The sequence below is a fragment of the Carya illinoinensis genome, chromosome 9, assembly GCF_018687715.1.
Source record: "Carya illinoinensis cultivar Pawnee chromosome 9, C.illinoinensisPawnee_v1, whole genome shotgun sequence".
NCBI classification, from domain to species: domain Eukaryota; kingdom Viridiplantae; phylum Streptophyta; class Magnoliopsida; order Fagales; family Juglandaceae; genus Carya; species Carya illinoinensis.
This window is the reverse complement of record NC_056760.1, coordinates 26,061,427-26,074,020: the sequence shown is the minus strand read 5'-3', so window position 1 is coordinate 26,074,020 and position 12,594 is coordinate 26,061,427. Positions and strand designations below refer to the sequence as shown.

The 12,594-nt window shown below is 35.4% G+C and overlaps 1 protein-coding gene across 1 annotated transcript; it reads right to left on the bottom strand.

Moving 5' to 3' along the window:
- Positions 1-1,012: 1,012 nt before the first annotated feature.
- Positions 1,013-2,868, bottom strand: LOC122275141 (dihydrofolate reductase-like). The gene is made up of 6 exons (XM_043084101.1): positions 2,687-2,868; positions 2,390-2,482; positions 2,130-2,228; positions 1,954-1,995; positions 1,648-1,879; positions 1,013-1,540 (listed from the first exon to the last, which is right to left on the bottom strand). The coding sequence occupies exons 1-6, from the start codon at positions 2,795-2,797 to the stop codon at positions 1,332-1,334; spliced, it is 786 nt and encodes a 261-aa protein (XP_042940035.1). The 5' UTR covers positions 2,798-2,868; the 3' UTR covers positions 1,013-1,331.
- Between the last annotated feature and the right edge of the window lie 9,726 nt (positions 2,869-12,594).

Here is a 12,594-nt window from a genome sequence, read left to right as displayed (position 1 = left end):
AGTTTAATAGCCTAAAAACACATAAAGACATAGTTACCAAACAACTAAACTACTTTTTTAATTAAGGAAAATATTACTCTGCAGCCTGAAGTGTATCGATGAAGTTGTCCCTTTGAATTGGACAGGCAGCGATTTCATGTTCTGATTTTTGTTTCTTTAAAAGTCAATGACGTGGCCGTCATGTGACAAGGCAACATCAATGGACCAACTTCATCGTATACTTCTGGGGGCGGAGTAAGTAGCAGAGTAAGTAGGTCTCTTGTAATTAATAAAGCTTTTTGGTAAAGACCTACAAACAAAAAAGCTTTATGTTTGCTGAATTTGGTTGCTCTCAAAAGGTGTTGCTGAAGCTGGACTGCTTCTAACCCAAAATTTAGACCTATTATGGGCCAAAGGGAATTGATAGCTTGTGTGTAGTACTGCATAGCTTGTAAGAAATAGAAAAGTATGCATACCGATATAAACGTCACAGATAGCTTATGTGTAGTACTGTGCGCATCGTGGCTGCTTTAACTCTCGGTCAAATGCTAACTTACACTCTTAAACCTGATGTTTAGTCGAGTAGATTGCTGAGAATAACACATTAAACGTGATGTCTTAGGAGCGTCCCCCTCACCTAACCCCTTTTCTCCAAGCATGCATGATATCTTCAGAGCTTCCCCCGCGCCCTCACCTACCCGGCACGTTCCTACTCTCTTCCTGGCCTTCTCTTCTCTTGCTTCTCCTCTTCTCTTATCCCTCTGTTTTTGCATCTGTTTTGTGTTTAGATTATCAATATTGGGATGCATCTCATCATTCTCAGCTTCTGCTTATTATATTATTTTTGCCCATGTTATTCAGCTTAAATCGTAATGGCCTGTAGTGAATCATTCACACAATTTCTGAGATGATTTTATACATTCTATTAAATTTAGGAGCTTGATCCACAGAGCAAGATGTGGGCATATAGATCAACTGAACTACCTATTGGAGTGCTGAGGTATTGATCAAACGGGAAAAATAAGTATACTGCTGCAGATAAACTGTATATAGACGGTTTACTTCTAAAATCTCTACATAAAACAATGGACAACAAAGATTGTAGGATTTGTATTCAGACCCCACAGCACATCTGAAATATCTCCATCAGACCTATGTAAAGCACATTGCTCGGATTTTTTTTCTTTTAATACTTGCTACATTTTATTCATTGTACTTATACATGGAAGGCATGTGAGTCGAGGACAATCCATTCCAAACAAAACGCATTCACCACACACAAACCAATCTGGATCCATTGATTTGAGCTAAACTATTGGAAAGAGCACACTTATTTTTCAGGTTTGAGATTTTCAGGCCTGGACTGCCTCGGCAATTTCGAGTTCCCTCTTGTTTATGTCCATTGCACTCTTTTCTTGGTTATTGATCTTACAGGTTTCTTCTGGTTTTTTCTCCTCGGAATCAACTTTCACCTCCCCGTTTTCCAGTTCATGCTTCTTCTCAATGCTCTCTCGGATTACTTCTGCTGTAAAGTTGCGCATCTGCTCTGTGGAAACCTCATCTGCCAATTACACCCGGATCAGTCAGGCAGCCAAAACTTCAGTGCTACACACACACACACACACACAAAACAGAGATTGAGAAAGAGCATTAAGCAGATTAAACAACCTAATCTGGGGACAGTATGGCCTTGGGGATGCCTTATGATGAGAGGGTTGTCAAAAGCGGTAGCAAGCTCTTGGGAAGGCAGTTTCAACCAATCCTTCTCTCCTATAAAGTGTACAGATTTGACCCTGATGGCATCTTTGTAGGCAACCTCGCATATGCTTGGGTCTCTGAACTTTGACCCTGATACTGATACGAACAGTTTAAAGGGTGGGTGCTCCTTCAACAGCTTTCCCTGATTTCCCACTAATGCTTTCAATATAATGTGGTGAATTTGAATGACAAGATGGAGTGAGAGTTAAGACTTACTTGTGCCTGGTAGCCCAGCAGAAGGGCTGATAGCGTTGCACCCTGCGTAGTAGAATGGATTAGAGTCATTCAAGAAACTTTCAAGGTTCCAACAAATGGTCGAGAAGGTTGTACGTCAAATTATAAAACTCTCTGTTTTCTAACTTAATGATGTAATTACAAGCTTGGATGCATACCTGAGAGAATCCAAGAAAACCAGCAAAAGGACCTTCTCTTGTTATGTAATCGCACAAGTAAGAGATGCATTCCTCCAAGTTCGTGTACTCAGTGAAGTCCTGAAATTAATCAATTAATTGAGGTTATCATTCAGGACCTGCAATGGGATTATATACACTTGTTTTTTTTTTTTTTTTTTATCTTTGCCAAATAAATAAATAAAAATATGCATCCTTGTCTCAGTTCCTCTGATTAGAAACAGCAGCAGAGAGATGTTTACCTTGTCAAACTGGAACCACTCGAAGTAAGGTGGTGGGAAGATGCCCTCTATCTCGGATTTTCCTCCGGCAGGAAAAAGACCATCTGGGAACACCTGTGTATGTGGTAAATAAAGCTCTTTAATGTCAATTCAACGTATCTGCCTAAAAGCCCAGTTTTCAACACTTGCCAGCCGTAGCTGTGGTTTCTTCAAGCAAAGAGAACCATTCTACTTCAATTGACATGAAAAATCCAGAAATCCAGAAACGCATAAAGCTGCTGGTAAGCAACAGATTTTCAGTGGGTTAACATAACATACCAGGTCGAATTGAGCGAAGATAGAAGGATCCCATTTGCTAATTTGCTTTTTGAGGAAACTCCCGCTGGTCCTGAATCCATGGAGGCATAGTATCTTCATCTTCTTCTCCATTTTTCGAGCAACAATGAAAAATATCCTGAAGAGAGTCCCATGCTTTTGTAAGGAAAGGAATTAGTTTATAATTTCTAACTACCGCCAAATTTAAGCCCCCAACTACCCCTTTGCTGGTTTGTTTGGTGGTGCACGTGCACCCAAATGGTGTCATGTTCAGAGTGGAACTAAAAAAAATATTAAAAAAATTAAAAAAAACCGCAAAAATTGGAAACTTTAGGTATATTCTAATGTCTGAGTGTAGTTCATAATTGTAGACTTTTGAGGAATATTATCGGTAGTGTATGGAGTTAAAAATTAAAATGAGTGAAAATTTTACTCATTATTTTTACACTATATACTATATATACTTAATTTTAAATTTTTTCTTTTATTAAATATATAGTATATGGATAATAAGTAAAAGAATTAAATCAAAAATTTTTAAAAATATATGATATATAGTATTTGAAAATAATAAATAGCAGAACTCATGAAAATATTGTGAATTATTAGATACACAAATATAGGGTTACAATTGAAAATGATAGCTCTTGTTGACTGTTGTCACGTGGAGATGCATGATCCACGGGAGCTGCCCTCCCATTTCTTGAATGTGACGTAATTCTTGGGAGCTGATGATCGTTGAGCGTGGCATACAACGAGGATGTCTCGACTGTCAAGTAATACTTATAAGACAAATTCCATTTTCTTCTGACACCATGTATCTTTGAATTATTATTTTTTTTATTATTATTTTTTTAAAATTAATTTTTTATATATATTTTACAATTAACATCTATTACATACATAATACATTTGATTTTAATAATATAAATATAATAATAATAAAATATAATTTTTTTATATATTATATTTAAAAAATAAAAAAAAAATATAATATATTATAATAATATAATAAAGGTGAAAGTGAAAGTTTATTTGTTATGAAAGGAAGAAAATGAAAGGGTTGCTAGAGAAGGGATGTTTAGGTAAAATGTTTAAGAAAAGTTATATTTTATTGTGATAATTATTAAAATATTTATATTTTAAATTTTATAAATTAAATTTTACTGTTTAAATTTTACCAACATAGTTAAAAATAAAATAACTCTAATTGATATAGAAATTATGCTTATCCTTGTTGCCATGCTTCAAGAAATTTATCAAAGATTACAAGAAATTTCATGATTAGGTTTTTTGAAGTACGATACAGATGTCGAGGTGATTGAAGAGTTAAGAATTCACTCTGGTCAGAACTAAAATATAGGCAGTTTTTTTTTTTTTTTATTAATTCCCTTTATAAATATGGTAATGTTTTTGGTAGGGGTATAAGAACATCCATATTAAATTTTTTGTAAAATTTTTTATAATTTAATTAAAAATAATATTTTTTAAAATTTTTTTTTTTAATTTTACTCATTTTTCAAAAACTTCCTATGTCTCATTTCCTGTACTTATTTTATTATATTAAAATAATATTTCTATATTCTTTCTTTATTACTTTTTCTCACTTTTATTTACAAACTTAACTATTCAATATTTTTTTTGTTATGCTTTGAACTATTACTCTAGTAAATATTTTAAACAAAAATTTAAACTATTTTTTTGTGGGTATGATAATATTTTTAAATTAATTTTTTAATATTTTCGTAATTATTTAAATTATTTTTAAAATTATTATTTAAAACTATAACAAAATTGAGTATGATAAAAAAGTGTAGATGATTGAAAAAATAATTTATTTAATGTATTAAAATAAAATATTGATAAAAAATGGTTTAGGGAATAAACAGTGATTCCCTAAATATGGAGAATCACTATTTATTCCCTAAACATTTTTCCTAAAATAGAGATCCGTATGTAGGGATATTTTGATCAAAATCATATAATAAACCTCAAATTATAAGAATATGGTACTTTGGAGCACCAGATGTGAATACTCATATGAAATAAAATTGCAAAAACAAAGAATCTAGAACCATCGAGGGGTATATTCATCCCCCACCGAGTTGGGCACTGTCCACCTCGAGAAGGCACAAAGGTCAGAATATAACTAACTTAACAAACAATAAAGGAAAAGAGGGTTTGGATCAACGTAGGAAGAAGAAGCAGCGTTCACACAAGCACTCCTTTGTCTGGTTAATTCATGGGTAGCCACTCCGTATTAAATAATCCATACAGGTCATTGAAAAGGGATTCTGACGAGAATTATGTCACAAATAGGGTAAGGTTGTACTTCACCACAAAGACATGACCCGAGGGATAGGTAGGAGCAACCGAATTAAATGCGATGGCATGGAACCTAGAACAGTCGGAAGACACCCGAGGCATAGAGGAAATAAAAGCCCCACCAGGTGAGGGGGTTATAAAAGCATAAATACAGGTACAATTTAGACTCATGTATTCATCGTAAATTCTCTCTCACGACATAAAACTAACTTAGGAGTCGAATGTGTCACTCACCCACTGAGCCCTTACAAGAGTTCCTTGAAGGGCAAAGTCGTGAGAGTAGGTTACTACTGGCAACGCGCCCTCAAAGACACAGAAGAGTTCATCAGGAAATACATAAAATGCCGATTGTTCACACCAATACCGCACTACCCGTTGGAAGAACTAACTTTAATCTTGTCGCATTGGCCACTTGTAAAATGGGGGATTGATCTTGATGGCTCATTTGAGTAAGAGAGGCTTGAGGTTTGTAATTGTCGTCGTAGACTACTTTACCATATAGGTGGATGCATAAGCACTTGCGACCATCATGGTAAATAACATCATCAAATTTATGTGGATGGCTATTGTATACATATTTGGCATTCCCTGGAATATAATCTAGGACAATGGACGGCAATTTGACTCAAGTCATTACCACGACTGGTGCACAGAACTAGGGATCATCCTCTGGTCACTAGCAAGCCGACGGGCAAGTAGAGACCACCAACAAGCACTACTCGAAGTCCTGAAGAAGAATTTGACATATAAGAAAGGAAGCTGGGTGGAGGAACTCTTGAGAGTCGTGTGAGCATATCATACCACTGCCAAGATAACAGTAGGAGAAACCCTTTTTGGCCTAATCTACGAGAGCAAGGTGATAGTTCCAATGGAAGTGGGAATGCCCACCTCCAGAATCCAACACTTCGACTAGAATTCCAATAACAAGAAGCTAGAAGAACACCTAGACCTGTTGGAAGAAAAGAGAGAGGAAGCTAAAATTTGAATTGCGGTTAACAAAAGGAAGGTGGAACACTACTTCAACAAAAGGATTAAGCCCAAATCCTTCAAAGTCGATTATTTGGTTCTAAAGGAAGCAGGAACAACCATGCAAGAGGAAGGAAAGCTTGGAAACTTGTGGGAAGAACCATTTGTTGTCATCGCCAACAACATACCAGGGTCATATCGCCTCAAGGATGCACAAGGAAATGAACTACCACACCTATAGAATGTCGAGCACCTAAGAAATTACTTTGCTTAAATATATCACTGAATGTACCTATGAACAAGGACACCTGCTTCCATATCCTTCGATTACAGGCAGTGACGATCCCTTGACTACTTGACCATCAGCCTCTACGTCAAGTCCCTTGACTCAAGGTAAAATACGGATGACAACAGTCTCTCGACTACTCGACCCTTACCCTCTAAGTCAAGTCCCTTAACTCATGGCAAAATATTGACGATGACAATCTCTTGATTGCTTGACCCACACCCTTTAAGTCAAGTCCCTTGACTCACGATGAACTACGAGCGATGACAGTCTCTCGACCATCTCTATGCATTTTTGCCTAGATACAAGTATAAAATCACATCCATTATGATATTGTTCATGGCATTAATACATCTCCATAAGAAAATAATATATTGCATGTACAAGTCAAGGATTTGGGGTCGGATCTGGGAATAAGTTGGGCATCAGGTCTTTGCCCAAGGAGTTAAGGAATTGGAGTGACTGGTAGTCAAGCTTGAGGGCCTTCAAGTTAAGGGTACTCAGGTCAATCTTGGGATTCTCCATTAGATTGTCCCTCAACCTCTCCAAGCCCTCCTTATACCCGTAGCCCCAAGCACTATTGCAGACCACCTTGGCCATCATTAGCTAAGGAGAAAGCCAAACCAAGTCTTCCTTAGAATGAATCAGCTCAAATTCTGATGCATCTATCTGCAAGTATCAGGAAATCACTTCCCCCCTAGCAGAGGCCAACTCAAATTCTAGGGTCAAAATTTGCCAGTCTCAAGATCTAAGCTCCTCCTATTTGCTTAACCAAGATTCACTAAGCTTCACGTACTCTCCTCCATCCTCTAGTACATTTTATGGCCCGAATCATATTGTTTGACCAGCTTGTCCTTGTTGCCCCTGAGGTGATCAAAATTCAAGCTCAAGTCTTGGCAAGACTCCTTAGCCTGTTCCATCGCAACAGTGTAATCTTGACAGCATTTCCTGGTTTCTTCCATATCTACTTCCTGGCAAGCTAACCAATCTCGCCCAGTATCTCGCTCCTTTTCCAACAATTGGGCCTCAAGGTGGTAGCGATCTATCTTCTGCTACAATTTTGCTAGGTCGCTTTAGAGTTATGCCACATTATTACGAAAAGCACAAATCTTCTTCTTTCAATCGCGGGAACAGGCGTGACATAGGTAGAGGTAGCCTCCACCTCATCCCTCTTGATCTGTACCTTGACAATCCAAGTTGTTAGCAAGTCAACTCCCTAACAGTCCAAAGCGAATTAGTGAAAGTTGGAACAATAAAGGGAAGAGATCGAAGAGAACAGAGGGAAAACTTACTGAGGTTAGAAATTTCCTAAGCTTATCAGTCGTATAACGCTTGAACTCAGCCCATGCTTTATCAATGCTCGAACCATGTCAAAATGGTCGAGACCCAAAGGACCCGTGCATCCTTGAAGCATCGTGCCAAGAGGCCCACCTCAAGACTCCCAACCACCCGAGTGCATAGGAAGAGAGAGGAGAAAGAACGGACCCATGCCCCTATCAGTCACCAACTCAATTGGAGCCTCCACAACACCCCTATAAGTCACTGGCTCAACAAAGGTCTCTACGGCATCCGCATTGGCCAACTACTTGCCCGTAGTCTCTTTGTTGCCCACAAGAGGGGTAGATGTTGTGGGTTCTTCCAAAGCCGCCAACATAGCAACCTTAGGCTTGGAAGAAGTGCTGAAGGGTGAGAAAGGTAGGAAGAACCAATCCTTCCATAGATCCACAACCAAGTAGTTATCTTGGGACAAAGCCCTAAGGTCAAAGGGAAGAGTTGGCGTCTCACCATTGGAGGCTATAGAAGGAACAAAGCGAGTAGAGTCGACACCCCTATTGGCATTACCCAGCAATACGTCCATGATCGGGTCAAAGGTCACCCTTCAAGAAGCTGCCTCGACATCATCATCTAGGGAAGCAGGCTCCTTCACAGCATCCTCAAAAGGCATGTCTGGTTCGTGAGAACCCCTCAGAGCAAGTTAGAGGAGGGCAGAGAATAAGGTTGTTGCCCAGATGACTAACACAAGAGGGTGGGTGAATTGAGTTATATTTAAAAAAAATAAGAATTATAAATCAAATATACAATATAAAATATAAATAAAATACAAAACAGTAATAAATATAAAGAGTAAGGGTAAGAGAGAAGCAAACTCAGTATGTTAACGAGATTCGGCCCCACTGCCTACGTCCTCGCCTCAAGCTACCGCTTGAAGATCCCCAAATTCACTATTCAACCTCCTTCAGGTGGAGATAGAAACCTATTACACCTTTGAACAACACCGCTACAAAAGATCCATGTAGAACACGCTCTACACTTGCAATCACCTTACACGTGGTGATTCAACTATTCCCTGTGTAGAATACTAGTATTCTACACGCACAAAAGTTATACACACCCTCTTACTGATACAAGAGTTGATAGTGGGTAGGTTATCAGAAAACACTCCTCAATGAGTAAAATAAGAACAATACAACGTAAATTATATTTCTCTCAAAATGAACAAAAATTAAGGCTCAATGCTTAGAGAAGAGAAAATGAAAATTTTGAATGAATATTGTATGCTCTAGATGTTGTAAATGTGAAGCTCTCAAATGATCTATTTATAAGCATATGAGACTTCATATTCAAATTTAAAAAGATTCACATGTCAAAGACAACATTATTCACTTTTTCAAAAAATTCAAATAAAAGGTTCTTCTTTTTCAATTGCCAAAGACAACATCATTCATTTTTCAAAAACTTTAAATCTAATATTTTACTTTTGGCATATGACAAAAGAAGCACACTTTACTTTTCAAATTTTTCAAACAAAATCATTTACCTTTTGCATAAGTAAAAAAAAACATCAATCACTTTTAAAAATATTCAAATAAAATATGCACATGTAAAAGATGACAATCAATCATCTTAATATTTTCAAAATTCAACCTTTTAATCAAGGTATGTACATGTGAAAGATGACAATCAATCATCTTTCAAAATTTTCAAATTTAATTTTCAAAATATTCATGCACATGTGTAAAATGTATTTTAATGATTTATGATAAAATATTAATTTTGAGCTTTAATCCTAATTTCGAATTTTTAAGAGATTTACAACATTACTCTATGACTTTAATGTGAATTTGTTCCCTTCTTGCTCATACTTGTTTATTTGATGTACTTGACTCTATTGTGTAGACAACTTGAGTTTGTGACTCCTTAATTCTTTAAATTCATTTGTTATCATCAAAATCCATGTGTAGATATATAATTACACAAAACTTGAAACCTTGGATTCAACAATCTCCCCCTTTTTGATGATGACAAATACTTGATAGAATCTGAAACCTATATTAATACTTAAGCTTCCCCTGAGAATGTGCGTTAGTTTTTCAAGCAAAAGTATCAATATAATTTCAAGCATATATAACAAGTTTAAAACAATATTAATGTTATAGTCTAACACTTCTCCCCATTTTGTCATCATTAAAAAGGATCCGCAACAAGTAAATGGACTGAAGAAAACAGTGCATTAATAGAAATTGTAGATAGTTGAAAAAATGGATCCGTCCGTGAACCGACAAGTGTGGCTGGAGATTTGAAAGAAATCGTCTGATGTTGTTGACAAACGAGTTTGAGGGCTCCGAGTTTCTAAAAAAATGTCATTTTCACTGATCGGTAAAAAAAATCGCATTATTCTTTGACTTGGATGATAGCTCGTTTTGTTCTTCTCATCTCTATAACTCATTTGTATTCCTTCAACATTCTCGTTTTAAGCTTTCAATTCTTTTTTCAATGGCTCATTCTTCTAATATTTTTTTAGATTCATCCATGAGGCATTCTGCATCTCAACTTCTTGTCCTTTCTGCAGCTGCCATTGGTGCCATGTTGCAGCAAGAAAATAATAATTTGGCTAATAAGTCAGATTCTGATGTTATCTACCACTTGGTGAGTCTTGGGATTCGCTACTTCTCCCCTATTGTTGCTTTTTCTTAACGGCTCGATATATCTTCGAGTCAACTGGCTTACCGGATTCATCTTTATCAAGTTTAGTTGATAGGCTCATTGGTGTTCCAATTTCCTTAGCACCTTCCATCCCAAACTTTTTCAGTAATTCCTTAATATATTTTGATTGATTGATAAATGTTCAACTTTTTGCTTGCTTAATTTGCAATCCGAGAAAGAATATAAGTTCTCCCATCATACTCATCTCAAATTCTTCATGCATAGTCTTAGCAAAAACTTGACACATATTTTCATTAGTAGTACCGAATATTATATCATCAACATAAATCTGAATCAAAAAATATCATCATTTTCATATTTAATGAAAAGAGTTGTATTGATTTTTTCTCTTGAAAAACCTTTTTCAATCAAGAAACCACTGAGTCTCTCGTACCAAGCTCTAGGAACTTGTTTGAGTCCATATAGTACTTTTGTGAGTTTAAAAACATAATTTGGAAAATTATAATTTTCAAAACCTAGAGGTTGCTCAATATATACATTTTCATTTATAAAACCATTTAAGAAAGCACTTTTAACATCCATTTGAAAAAGTTTGAAATCTTTATAACAAGCATATGTAAGTAGCATTCGAATAACTTCTAATCTTACGACTGGTGCATATGTCTCATCATAATCGATTCCTTCTTTTTGATTAAAACCTTGGGCTACAAGTCGAGCCTTATTTCTAGTGATGATTCCGGATTCATCTTTCTTGTTTCTAAAAATCCATTTTGTTCTAATAATAGTATGATTTTGGGGTTTAAGAATAAGTGTCCAAACATCATTTCTTTCAAATTGATTCAACTCTTCTTGCATAGTTAGAATCCAAGATTCATCAAGAAGTGCTTCATCAATATTTTTGGATTCAATCTGAGATAGAAAAGCAGTATAATTGCAAATATTTCTAAGAGATAATCAAGTACTTACACCTCGTGAAGGTTCTCCCAAAATTTGTTCCACTAGATGATCTTTCACAAATTTTCACTGTTTGGTTGCGTCTTGTATTAAATTTTGATGATCTTTCCTGATGGCTCCATGTTGAACTTCATCTATTGTGTTCTCTTTGTTGAGATTGAGATTTTTCGTGTTCCTTATAGCTCTTATTTCTTCATCAATAGATTTATTGGAGAGTGAAGAATTAGATTCATCAAATACTACATGCATAGATTCTTGTACAGTCAAAATCTTTTTATTGAATACTCTATAAACTTTACTATTAGTAGAATACCCGACTAAGATACTTTCATCAGATTTTATATCAAACTTACCTAAATTATCCCTGTCATTCAAAATAAAACATTTGCATCCAAATACATGAAAGTAACCAATGTTGGGTTTTTTCTCATTCCAAAGCTCATATGGGATTTTATCTAACTTAGACCTTAGCATAACTTTATTCATAACATAACATGCAGTACTTACCGCTTCGGCCCAAAAATAATTAGGCAAGTTGTTTTCATTGAGCATTGTTCTTGTCATCTCTTGAAGAGATCTATTTTTCATTTCTACTACCCTATTTTGTTGAGGAGTTCAAGGAGCAAAAAAATTATGCACAAAACCATTTTCATCACAAAATGTTTCAATATTTTTATTAATAAATTCTTTTCCCCTATCATTTCGGATACCTGAAATAGTATAACCCTTTTCATTTTGAATTCTCTTGCATAACTTGGTAAAGGTATTATGTGCCTCATCTTTATGAGCAAGAAAGATGACCCAAGTATATCTAGAGAAGTCATCAAAAATAATAAATGCATAATATTTTCCTCCTAGACTTGCAACTCTATTTGGTTTAAAAAGATCCGTGTATATCAGTTGCAATGGTCTAATAGTGGAAATATGTTTTTTAGTTTTAAAAGAAGTTTTTGTTTGTTTATCAAATTGGCATGCATCACAAATTTTGTCTTTAAGAAAATTTATTTTTGGTAAACCTCTCACAAGATCATTTTTTGAAAGTTTGGAAATAAGTTCCATGTTGGCATGACCTAACCTTCTATGCCATAGTCAACTAGTTTCATTTTGAGCTGAAAAGCAAATAGCAACTTGTGAGGTAATTTCTTCAAAATCGATTGTATAAACATTGTTGCTTCTAAAAGCAATAAAACAAATATTACAATCATGATCATTCAAAATAATGCACTTATCCATTTTGAAAGTAACTGTAAATCTTTTATTACATAATTGACTTATGCTCAAAAGATTATATTTTAGACTTTCAACAAGTAGAACATCTTCAATTATAAGAGAAGATTCATTATCAATTTTACATATTCCCACGATCTTCCCTTTCGAATTATCTCCAAATGTCACGTGTCCTTCTTCTTTAGATCTAAGATCAAAGAACTTAGTC

Bases quoted from the DNA above. Each gene is read 5' to 3' on its own strand.
- LOC122275141 (XM_043084101.1), bottom strand. From the start codon at position 2,797: ATGGAGAAGAAGATGAAGATACTATGCCTCCATGGATTCAGGACCAGC. The intron at 2,229-2,389 runs GTAAACATCTCT...GATTAATTTCAG, and splicing joins AGTGGTTCCAGTTTGACAAG to GACTTCACTGAGTACACGAA. The intron at 1,880-1,953 runs GTAAGTCTTAAC...GTGGGAAATCAG, and splicing joins TGCTGGGCTACCAGGCACAA to GGAAAGCTGTTGAAGGAGCA.